The 12284-nt window shown below is 41.8% G+C and overlaps 1 protein-coding gene across 3 annotated transcripts in view; it reads right to left on the reverse strand.

Annotated features, from left to right (window-relative positions):
• Positions 1 to 5419: 5419 nt before the first annotated feature.
• Positions 5420 to 12284, reverse strand: part of PAIP1 (poly(A) binding protein interacting protein 1) — a 28747-nt gene continuing 21882 nt past the window's right edge. For all 3 annotated transcript variants that reach the window (XM_066240620.1, XM_066240618.1, XM_066240619.1), the window contains exons 9-11: positions 12155 to 12209; positions 8027 to 8120; positions 5420 to 6601 (exon numbers count right to left, since the gene is read on the reverse strand). In XM_066240620.1, coding sequence (XP_066096717.1) covers positions 6508 to 6601; positions 8027 to 8120; positions 12155 to 12209 — 243 coding nt within the window. In that variant the 3' untranslated portion in view covers positions 5420 to 6507. The remainder of the gene's footprint in view (positions 6602 to 8026; positions 8121 to 12154; positions 12210 to 12284) is intronic.

Below are 12284 nucleotides of genomic sequence, written 5' to 3' on the forward strand. Positions count from 1 at the left end.
CACTAGTCAGGCAATTCATCTCCATTTTTAAAAGTCCAATATGCAATTGACCTCAACCTTATGTAAATCATTAACAAGGGCATGTGTAGACAACCGTGTTTTGTTTTGTTTTTTGATTAATTTTAATGGGGTGACATTGATAAATCAGGGTATATATGTTCAGAGAAAACATCTCTAGGTTATTTTGACATTTGATTATGCTGCATTCCCATCGCCCAAAGTCCATTCGTGCCCCTCCCCTCCCCCAACACCTCCCTCTCCTCTCCCCCACCCTGTAACCCCACACTCTTGTTCATGTCTCTGAGTCTCATTTTTATGTCCCGCCTATGTATAGAATCATATAGTTCTTAGTTTTTTCTGATTTACTTATTTTGCTCAGTATAATCTTTTTTTTATTTTTTATTTTTTTATTTTTAACAGAGACAGAGAGTCAGAGAGAGGGACAAACAGACAGGAATGGAGAGATGAGAAGCATCAATCATTAGCCTTTTGTTGCGCATTGCGACACCCTAGCTGTTCATTGATTGCTCTCTCATATGTGCCTTGACCGTGGGCCTTCAGCAGACCAAGTAACCCCTTGCTTGAGCCAGCAACCTTGGGTCCAAGCTGGTGAGCTTTTGCTCAAACCAGATGAGCCCACGTACAAGCTGGCAACCTCGGGGTCTCGAACCTGGGTCCTCCGCATCCCAGTCTGACGCTCTATCCACTGCGCCACCACCTGGTCAAGCACGCTCAGTATAATCTTATCAAGGTCCATCCATGTTGTAAATGATCCGATGTCACCATTTCTTATGGCTGAATAGTATTCCATAGTATATATGTACCAAAACTTTTTAATCCACTCATCCACTGACAGACACTTGGGCTGTTTCCAGATCTTCGCTATTGTGAACAATGCTGCCATAAACATGGGGGTGCATTTCTTCTTTTCAAACAGTGCTATGGTGTTCTTGGGGTATATTCCTAACATGGTATAGCTGGGTCAAAAGGCAGTTTGATTTTTAATTTCTTGAGGAATCTCCATACTGTTTTCCACACAGGCTGCACCAGTCTGCATTCCCATCAGCAGTGCAGGAGGGTTCCCTTTTCTCCACATCCTCGCCAGCACTTATTCTGTGACAACCGTGTTTTCAATGATGGGTGTTATCAGTTCATATTATACAGTGATACCTTAGGTACTTCTCTTACCTTTTTTGTCTCTGAGAACCCCCTATATATAAATTCTGTTTACACCTAAAGGGTTTTGTGATGCTGTTTGTACTTTAGGAATATTCCTGGTACTGCTGAGTGGAGAGTGGATTGCAGGATGTAAGAGTATGTATGGAAAGCCAATGGAAGGCTTTTGAAAAAGGAACAAGAGGTGTGGCAGTTCAGGCCAGGTGGAGAGGATGGAGCACATGCTTAGATCAACTGTAACAGACTCTCAGTAATGACTGAATATGGGGGTGGGGGGGAAAGTAGGAGATGAAACCAGTTCCAGATTTTCTGGTTGGTGCAAGCGGGCAGGTGGCAGCGCCGTCAATGAGAGAAGCAAACTTAGGGGATAGCACGACAGTTTGTAACTCCTCTTGGTGGAAATGACAAGTTGGTCAAAGTCTAGAATCAGATTAGAAGCAAATTTGGAGGTCAGCACCTGATGGCTGCTAACTGAAGTCCAAGAATACTGTGACATGAGAAAAGAAGGCTTAAGGCTGAGCTTTGATGAACACCAATACTTACAGACTGGATAAGGGAAGACAACCCCACAAAAACAACAGAAGAATACAGTAAAGCTAGAAAGCAAGCTATTGTGTTCTAGATGCCTAGTTGTTTTCAATTTCGGTGTCACCTGACAGTGTCAGATATTGCCTAGAGAACAAGCTAAAGAATAGTGTCTACTAGATTTAGTGACATGGAGGTCACCGGTCTCTGGTGAGGGCTGTTGTATATACCCAAGGCTGAAGCTGTAGTGGGTCGAAGAGCAAACAGAGGGAAGGAAATGGAAAAAGTGGGACAACACTTAAGTCTGACAGGAAGCAGAGCTAGGAATAGTTGGCTAGAAATGTGAGGCATGTTCAACAGCTTATGCAGTCAATGGAGAGACATAAAAAATATAGACCAGGGCCCTGGCTGGTCGGCCCAGCCTGCCAATGTCCCAGGTTCAATCTCTAGTCAGGGCACACAAGAGAACTGACCATCTGCTTCTCTCAACCTCCCTCTGCCCATCCTCTTCCTCTTTCCCTCTCACAGCCAGTGGCTTGATTGGTCTGAGCATTGGCCCCAGGCGCTGAGGATAGCTCAGTTGATTCAAGCATTGGCCCCTGGTGGGGGTTGCTGCGTGGATCTGGGTTGGGGCACATGTGGGAGTCATTCTCCCCTCTTCTCCCTTAAAAACAAAAACAGGCTGGGTAATTAGAGAGCTCATGAGAGTGAGCAGGGATGGGAATTCAGCACATGTTGAATAACTGGCCTTTAATAGGAGCAATACTTCCAGTATAGGAAGAGAGGGTGAAGTGAATGCAGATGATGGAGATTGAGTGGAGAGGGCTGAAAACAGGAATGAAGAAACGCAGTAAGATTCCTGGCAGTGCTGACAGCCAAATTGGTGGTGACTGTGAATTCACAGGGTACAAACAGAAATACGACCTTCAGCTGTCTGGGTGCAGCAGCAGTGTGGGGCTCATCTAGGTTTGGCATCTTGCCAGGGTGACACACTGGCAGTAGCATACATGACCTTAAATTATTTACATTTGCTAAAGTTGTCAGCCTAAGCCTGTATGTAGGCTCAAGTCTGTAGCATGACAAAGCCATACTAACTTGCAAGCAAGGGGACACTCTCCCTGGTGGTGAAGGGGCGCCCTCTTGGTGAAATCTCGGTCCCTGCTGCAGGACGCTGAGGAAGCCGAGAGGGAGGCCAGCTGTGGATCCGATGCTGTTTCTGCAGCAGGACCTGGAGGCAGGGATTCCCTAGGGGTTGGCTGCTGTCCAAGCGAGGGCAGTTTAGTAGCAACTGGGTACCCCAGTCATAGGTGGGTGGAGAGAGCAAAGGAGTCTGGTGGTGTCATTATTAACAAAACAGAATTCACACAAAGAAAGAAGAGATTATAACATTCTATAGTTGTTATATGACCTTGGAATAACGTGGGGTTTTTTTTCTTTTAAAAAATTTTTCTTAAGTGAGAAGGGGAGGCAGAGAGACAGACTCCAGCATGCATCTCACAGACATGGATCCACCCAGCAAACCCCCTATACGATGATGCTCTGCCCATCTGACACCATTGCTCTGTTGCTTGGCAACTGAGCTATTTTTGTGCCTGAGGTGAGGCAGGGAGCCATCCTCAGTGCCTGGGGCCAACATGCTCCAACCTAGCAGTGGCTGTGAGAAAGGGAGAGAGAAAGGGGGAGGTGGAGAAGCAGATGGCCACTTCTCCTGTGTGCCCTGACTGGGAATCGAACCCAGGACATCCACACACTGGTCTGACGCTCTACCACTAAGCCAGCTGGTAAGGGCCAATGTTTTCCTGTTAACTGTAGATGGCTTATCTGTGTGTTTTTCCAGGCTGACTAAAGGCCATGGTTCCCCTCCCATCCCCAGTTTGAGGCAATTTTCAGTTCTTCAGTCCTGCTCAACGTTTTTGTAAAAGATTACAACTTAATCCATAACTATCTGTCCCCCCCATAAGACTAATAATCCAGTCATAGAACTGCCCATTTTCTGATAACATCTAGAGTAAATTTATTTCTTACTTTCTCTGAAATTATTCATCCAAAACCCAAAATCCCCTAATAGGTTGTTTCTAACACCTCTTACTGACACAACCCACGGGTCCCCATAGTATATCCTGCCCTACAAGTGCGTTCCTGGTAGTCTTTGCTTGAAGGGCATTGAAAACACAAAGACAGGGTCTGAGCTGATGACATGACTGCCAAGTTCAGACCAATGTTTGCATTTTATTGCCAGAAGACATAGCATTTGCCAGCACCTTGGTGTCCTTGCTCATTGAAGACTTGTACTAATAATCCTGACAAAAGACTTACCCATATTTCTGTAAAAGGGCAATCCGAAAGGCCAACAGTGTAGCACAGGGCCAAATTTTCCTTTAATTATATGGACTGTTGCAATTTTACAGTATGGCCACACACTCCTTGATGGCCTATTTGCAACTGGACCAAGAGACTCTGGTGGAGGTAATGCTTCCATGTCTTTCGGAATGTACATCTCCGCCCCCATCCAGCTGCCAGGTTGTGAGAAGTGACTTTTTTGTTTTGTTTTTTCTGTATTTTTCTGAAGTTGGAAACAGGGAGGCAGTCAGACAGACTCCCGCATGCGCCCGACCGGGATCCACCCGACATGCCCACCAGGGGGCGATGCTCTTGCCCATCTGGGGCGTTGCTCTGTTGCAACCAGAGCCATTCTAGCGCCTGAGGCAGAGGCCATAGACTAGAGCCATCCTCAGTGCCCGGGCCAACTTTACTCCAATGGAGCCTTGGCTGTGGGAGGGGAAGAGAGAGAGAGGAATGAGAAGGGAAGGGTCGAGAAGCAGATGGGCGCTTCTCCTGTGTGTCCTGGCCGGAAATCAAACCCGGGACTCCTGCACGCCAGGCCGACACTTTACCACTGAGCCAACCGGCCAGGGCCGAGAAGTGACGCTTTCAAGTCCCTTCTAGCCATCAGCCACGTGAGTGAAGAAACTCCAGAGAGGTACAGCCCCCACTGTTCAAGCCACCCCACCCCAGGCCTGAAGTGTTCCCAGCTGTCCCTATTGTGCCCTGTCTAAGTTCCTGAGCCATAGGACCCATGACCATAATAGAATGTTTACTGTATGAAGACTAGTGTCTTCATCAGTAACTGGGACATTTTCTGACCCTGCTGGAGGCTGTTATGAGTAGAGCAGGGGTAGATGACAATGAGCTAGTGGACAAAACTGGATGTTATTCACAGAGCAAATGTTACAAGTTAGAACTCTTCAGTCAGCATATACTTGGCTGCTGGCCTAACACATGCCCCTGAAATATATAGTGAGCACAATTTTAAAGATTAAGGGATCAGCCACCACGTAACAGAAGCCATTTTGAAAAAAAGAGTTCTGACTATTACAATTTCCAAAAACCCCAACTGCATATACAGAGCAGGGCAAAAGTAGGTTTAGAGTTGTGAGTACGTGAAATAGTTAGTTTGTGTTATTATTTATTAATGACTGAATTATTTTCTATATGAACTATAAACCTACTTTTGTCTCACCTTTTACAATACAGAATCTAAAAGTTAATGTTTTACATTTGCTAGTTTTTCCAACTAGACTGAGTTGAATTCTTATTGAACAGACACTGAATAGAGTAACTTCTATCCTAATATATATTTTGATTTCACACCATAATTTTTATGTCATAAATAAGTTCAAGACAAATTCTTTAAAATACCAGTATACCACTCCAAAAACTTAGAAAAAACAAAACTATTTCAACTTTATTTTCAAAGTCTAATTTTAATCCAGACTGAACAAACAAGCAGAAAAGTGAGAAAGCTAACTGGAGTAGCAGACACAGGTGTACCAAATGTAAAACAGTGGGTTATTAACAGAACTATTTACATGCATATTTACAAGCAATCCTTTTGTACATAAGTTTCACTTTTAGTTAGTCAGAAAAAGAGTTTTGACATTAGGTAAAAATAGGACTGAGGTGGTACCACATTATAGTAAAAGTATTAGAAAAGTGATCCTCAAGGTGTATCAATTATAAAGCAGATGAAAACTTGAATGACAAAGATCTAGCAAAATTCTCTAGTAAAAAAGTCAATGCAACTCATGCTACCAAATAAAAATAAGAAAGCCATATAAATAAAGCAGAAGAATGTCCTAAGCTTTGGGTAATGAGGTTCGGTGAAAAAAATTGAACAATTTAGAATTACAATAAATTCTTAGTGAAGAATCTTGGTTGTTTAGCTGGGAGTTTTTTTTTTTAAATGACATTTTAAAAGCCCTTGGTATCAAGTAACATCTGAATATGCAAATCCATTAATGATATATTCTAAGACTTTAGTGCCACAGATTTTTACAATCATGATTCATATTTGAAACCCAATTCACGGAGACACTAAATGTAAAACTAAATGAAAGCTATAGACTCATATCTAAGAAAAGGGTGCTACCTTTTTGTGGTAATATGTATTTCCAGACCAAGACCTTTCCCTCAAGAAAAGCTGAATTGAAAGGATAAGCTTCTAACCAGCTAGCAAAATTTACTTCCAACATTTCCTTTATTTCAAAATTTATTTTATTGCAGCCAAAACAGTGGAATTAACTGTACATAATAAACTATTTTATATATATATACACATTTTAAGTTATAGGGAATAAAGTTTATTTTGGCAGATAGTGTTAAACAAAATTAAAGTTGCATACATTAGTAACATAACTCAACATCCTTAATTTGGTATAAGTGTGACACATTTTCTTGCTTTCCTGTGTTCTGCTGAACCACCATAATCTAAACTGCTTTATAAAACTGACAGGTTGAAATTTAACTTTACTGTTTTCGCTTACGCTCTGATTCCAAACAAAACTTTTCATAAGCTTCTTCTATTTCTGGGTCCATCTCATCATCAATATCATCCAAGTATCTGTTAAAGAAGCAAAGATAACTCATAAGTTTAATGTTTTTCAATGCAGAAAATGCCAAAGATGCTAAGCCATAAGAAAGAATAACAGATGTACTTTTCCTACACTGAGTTATACTAGAATGCAGGCACTGTTTAGAATTACATTAAATATCAGTACTCAGACAACAAATGCTTAATATGGTGTGTCAAATTTTACAGTAGCTTCTCAGTCCCTTGTGTTTGAAGTTAAGATTCTGTTAGATTTTTAGACATACATTAAATTCTTTAACCAAATATAATCTGTAAGTTAATTCAAAAGTTTTACATATAAAGTTGGGGACTCAAAGAGTGATATTAATATCCTAACTTTAGTTTATCCTAACAATAACACTATTTAAAACATCATTTCAGACATAGCATCCCCCTCTAATGATGCATTAATATTTTATGTCTATTTAATGTCAAAAATGGCATTCCTGCAATGACAACTTAATCATAATATATTTGGAATCAGACTTTCATAGCAAGATGCTCAGGTCCTTACATCCCTGTATTTTTTCCTATTAAACTAGTTTATAAAAGTATGGCAGCATTATATTAGAAGATTTCAAATGGACTTATAATTAAAATGTTACTAGATAAAAGAATTAACAGTGGTTCACTTTTTTTTTAATCCACAACACACTTTAGAGAAGGTATATAAGAAAAACTGAAGTCACAGACTTAATTTACTCCTCCTGCTACTTAGGGAGAGAACACAAGCAGCCCGTCCAAATTCCTATGAGCTGTTAACAGAGCTGGGACTAACCCTCACAAGTGTCTCATCCTTCTATAACAGGATGTCGTTAAATTTCATAAGGAGTGAGAAATAGAATAAAAATTCCTTTTATTACCAAGAATGGCAGGTAAACAAACTGAAATATGAGAATAGGACTGTAACTTACATCTTCCCTTCAGTCTAAACATTTCTATACAGTAATCTGCTTTCTTTAATCTTAATCTATCCTTAACAGATAAGATTTGAACCTTCTGCTATGTGCCAGAGCACTTATGTATTCTCACTTAGTTCTCAGAAAACCTGACGTAGGGGTGTGACTCTTCCTATTTGATAGATGGAGAAACAGGCACAGAACTTGCCCAAGATCTTACAGTTTTAGAGCTACTTAGTCTTAGGTATAGTAATAGAATGTATTTTTAAAAAACTAATTATGCTTGAGTATACTACATTTTAATAGTTTTCCCAACTATAAATTTTAAAAATTACAGTTTGTGTGTTTTCCAACATGATTATCTGGAATTTTTTGGTAAATAAGTACTACATATATTCACTGTAACACTATCAAATCAAAATACACATTCTTTATTTACTTTGTTCTATTCTAAACTATCTATAAGCTGTTATCACAGAAATTCCACAAATGAAGCTAGCAGCTAAAGAGAACTTACGGATCACTAGCCCCTGATAAATCTGTTCCGTTTTCTTCATAATCTGGAAAAAAGTCTTCTCTTTCAAGTAACTCTTGATATTTCTCTTGGTAATCTACAAAAAAGAGAAAAAAAATTTAAATATTGAAAAAATGCATATTAAATAGTCAGTTTTTCCTAAGAAATTTTATTATGGCTTTTAAGATGACCCAGAGTTTAATTAGCAGAAATCTATATTTATCTGTTAAGTTTAATTACACATTTAAGAATAGCTTTTTTTTTTAGAAATCTTGTCCATTTTATTTTTTTAGATTTTATTTATTCACTTTTAGAGGAGGGGGGTAGGAAAGAGATAGAACAGGGGAGGAGCAGGAAGCATCAACTCCCATATGTGCCTTGACCAGGCAAGCCCAGGGTTTCGAACCAGCAACCTCAGCATCCCAGATCGATGCTTTATCCACTGCGCCACCACAGGTCAGGCAAGAATAGCTTTTATAAAACTTGTATTTTAACTAGCCTGCTTTTGCCCCCCTGTATGCTCATAAATCTTAATTGTATATAGATATTCCTCTAAGTGTAAGGTGGATATGAAGGCCGCTGTGAGAACACTGGCGTGCACGCCATAGCCTGTGCGTGCCGGTTCCTGTCGACCCGTGTTCTCCCTCAGACAGAAGTCAGGCCTCACTGTTCGCTAGGGAAGGACATGGTTCCTCTGTTCTCGTTCTCCTTCCACAGGGAGGGGGTTCCGTCAAACATCCTCACTCCGGCCCAGGTGTCCTCCCCAGGGAGGTGAAGCGAGCTGTCTATCCAGTTGGCAGGTGACAGCCAGTGGTCCATGCTCCTCAACCAGAGGCGGCTGCCCTGACAGAGGTCAAGCATGGGCACTTTCTCTTCCTCCCTGTCCTCGGAACAGCGGGAGTCAGCTGCGCCACCTTCCCCCCATGGGGCTCTCCCAGGCAGTGCAGGTCTCCTTCTGCCAGCTACTGTAGGCACAGTTACGGAGTCTCTTAGCATGTCTGCCTGGATCAGCATATTAATTAACACTGGTTAGCTTAAAATTAATTTGTTAACAGCTACCTCAAATTTCAAGAAGTTAATTAATATTTGACTGGGTAAAACCATGTTTTCCCAAGATTGTCAGTTTCTTTAAAACATTAATTCCAGCGTAAAGGATTAGCGATATTCTGACACTCAGCTTTGGCAATTTGAAGACCATTTTAACTATAAAACCTTCCTGCAACAAATACTTGAGGGAACTGGCAAGACAAATATTCTTTTAAAAATACAGATGAGGTCAGAAAAACATCAAATTACCCGAGGACTGGAACAGGAAGGAAACCAAGCCACACGTGATTACTGCAGCCCAGAGGCTGGGAGGCCATGTGGTAACAAAAGGGCTTGAATTTTAAAACCCACAAATCAGAAAGAAGGGTGTTGGGACTACTGAAACAGGAAGAGGGGAGTGTACATGCCCCACACTCATCTTCCTTTGCACAAACCCAGGACATTCTCAAAGGGCTGATATCGCAGAAGAAAGATGGACCAGGATAAAACCCAAAATGCAAAACACCTTAGTGGCAAAGAGGTTTGGTTGGGTCTGCCTGGCTCTGGAGTACGGACAGAAGTACTCTGGTTCCCCCGAGAGTTTGTAACAATGGGCCTGCAGCTCAAATTTGTATCACCCACATAAAAAACCCCAAGACAAAAAAATAAAAATTTGCTCCAAGCCACTGTTAACCTTGTGGCTCGCAGCAGAAGCAAATATATATAATATCCACTTTGGATAGATGCTCCTATAATTCAATCCACAAGTTTCATGAAGAAAAACAATAGGGCACTCAAACACTAGAGCAGTTATAAAGGGATATAATATACTAACTTCAAGTGATTGAGAAAAAAAGTGTGAACAGAACAAATGATAGGAAAACAGATCAGACACAGAAGAAGAACAAAGACCCAAAAGGAATCAAAGTAACTTCAAAGAATATGGGAAGGAGGGAAATCTGCCTCATGAGATAGCAAAATTTACAGCAAAGTCAGACTAATTAAGAAGTGGTATTGAGCCCCTGCCGGTTGGCTCAGCGGTACAGCGTCGGCCTGGCGTGCGGGGGACCCGGGTTCGATTTCCGGTCAGGGCACATAGGAGAAGCGCCCATTTGCTTCTCCACCCCCCCCCCCTTCCTCTCTGCCTCTCTCTTCCCCTTCTGCAGCCAAGGCTCCATTGGAGCAAAAGATGGCCTGGGTGCTAGGGATGGCTCCTTGGCCTCTGCCTCAGGCGCTAGAGTGGCTCTGGTCGCGACAGAGCAACGCCCCAGAGGGGCACAGCATCGCCCCCTGGTGGGCAGAGCATCGCTCCTGGTGGGCGTGCCGGGTGGATCCCGGTCGGGCGCATGCGGGAGTCTGTCTGACTGTCTCTCCCCGTTTCCAGCTTCAGAAAAATACAAAGGAAAAAAAAAAACAGATTTACAGGAGAAAATGGAACTTGATGATAGACTAAGAGAGAGCACACACAAGACATAATTTAGTTTACATTAAACTCAAAGCTTCTATACGCTAAGACAAACGGAAAGACAGCACATATTGAGAAAATCGAACTACAGAAAGATCACCTTCTAGGCTGTGCAAGGAATTACAAATCAAATTAGACAAATGAGCCAACAGAAATAGGGGTGAAGAACATATACAGTCTATTCTCAAAGGAAGAAATAAAAAGTTCAATAAAAAGAAAAGAAATTCAGTGTCATTAGTAGGAAAATAAAAATTCAAAATTTCACACAATCAGACTGACAAAGATGAGGTCTGGCAACAATAAGTGTTGCCAAGGATAAGAAACAGGGACCCTCCAAGGCTGGAAATAAAAGCAGTACAATCCCTCTGGTGACCAGTCTAATAGCATTTAGTGAGAAGATGCAAACAGCCTGAAATGTGACAGTTTGACCTCCTCACCCTAAAGAAACTCCTGCAAGTACACAAGGGTGTGAGGAGTGTGCAGCACTGTCTGCAGGGACACGTGTGAACCACCCGACCACCCACAGCAAGGGCTACAAACTGGCTTTAGTCTGCAAGGAGTATTACTTAGCATTTGTATATGTGCTGCTGAAGCGAGCACTTATTTAGCATTTGAAATAAACCAAAGCTATATATGTATCTCAACATAGAAAAATACTAAACATAATACTGAATAAAAGTAAGTTGCAGAAGGCTGTGTGCAGTGTGATACCATCTGGGTTAATACTGGGACAGTCCAGTAGTTCAGACATGTATGAAGTAAAGACAGCTCAATAGCACAAACCTGGGACAGCAATTACGTCCGGGAGAGCAGGAATGGCACAACTGAACTTGGCCAGGGATCAGTGATAGGGGAGAGTGGTTTGGTAGTATGTGGAGGACTTGGTTTTATTACAAAGACCTGTCTAGTAATATGGCAAAATGACCTTGGTTGTATCGTGACTGGGGTTTTTTTGGCCGTGAGTCAACAGGTCAGTTTTCTGTGGTTTCTATACTTTTTGAATGTTTCATAATTTAGAGTTGGAAGTTAAGTAACCAGTCCTCCTTTCTGGCTCCTGGGCTACAGGCAAAGACAGTCAGGGCCTGCTATCCAGGGGAACAAACGGGAACACACTGACCATACGCTGGTCGTCATCTGTACCAATGGGAAGAATTTCTCTCCTGCTCACACCACAGTCCATTTATTACAATGAAAGCAATGCTTCTATAAATGCCCTTCTCAGGAAGAGGAGGCATGCACAGATTTAGGTTCTAATTATCTTTGACTCAGCAAGTATTAATGGAAATCGTAATTCTTATCTGCAAGTACTAGCCCATATTAATGAAAACTGCTATGTATTGTATTAGAAACATCTTTCCGTTCCAGTCTAATCACTGGACAGTTCAGAGTACAAAAACAAAATAGTAGAGGGAATTCAAACTGAAAACAGTTGCAGTTAACTGAGGGGTTCTTCCAACCCTTCCTTGTGAGGGTGACACCATGCTCCACAGAGCCACACCTTCCACCTGGTGATTCTACACGAGGCAAGCCTTGCCCCTGCATTTTAGAGTGACGTGAGCCCTTCGAAAAGCCACAATTTAGTGTTGGTGACGGTATAGTTTTACCAAAAATGGGGGAATGGCTGTGAGGCAACAACATACCTGGATCAGCCGCAGTGAATGGGACCCCATCAGATGTATAAAATGTCGGCTCGTTCTAGGATGAAACAAAGCGATAAAAGTATGCGGTAAGGTCAGAACTGGTTAACAGCACACTCTCAGCGAAGCATGG

This window comes from Saccopteryx bilineata, chromosome 1, assembly GCF_036850765.1.
Source record: "Saccopteryx bilineata isolate mSacBil1 chromosome 1, mSacBil1_pri_phased_curated, whole genome shotgun sequence".
In the NCBI taxonomy this organism is placed as follows: domain Eukaryota; kingdom Metazoa; phylum Chordata; class Mammalia; order Chiroptera; family Emballonuridae; genus Saccopteryx; species Saccopteryx bilineata.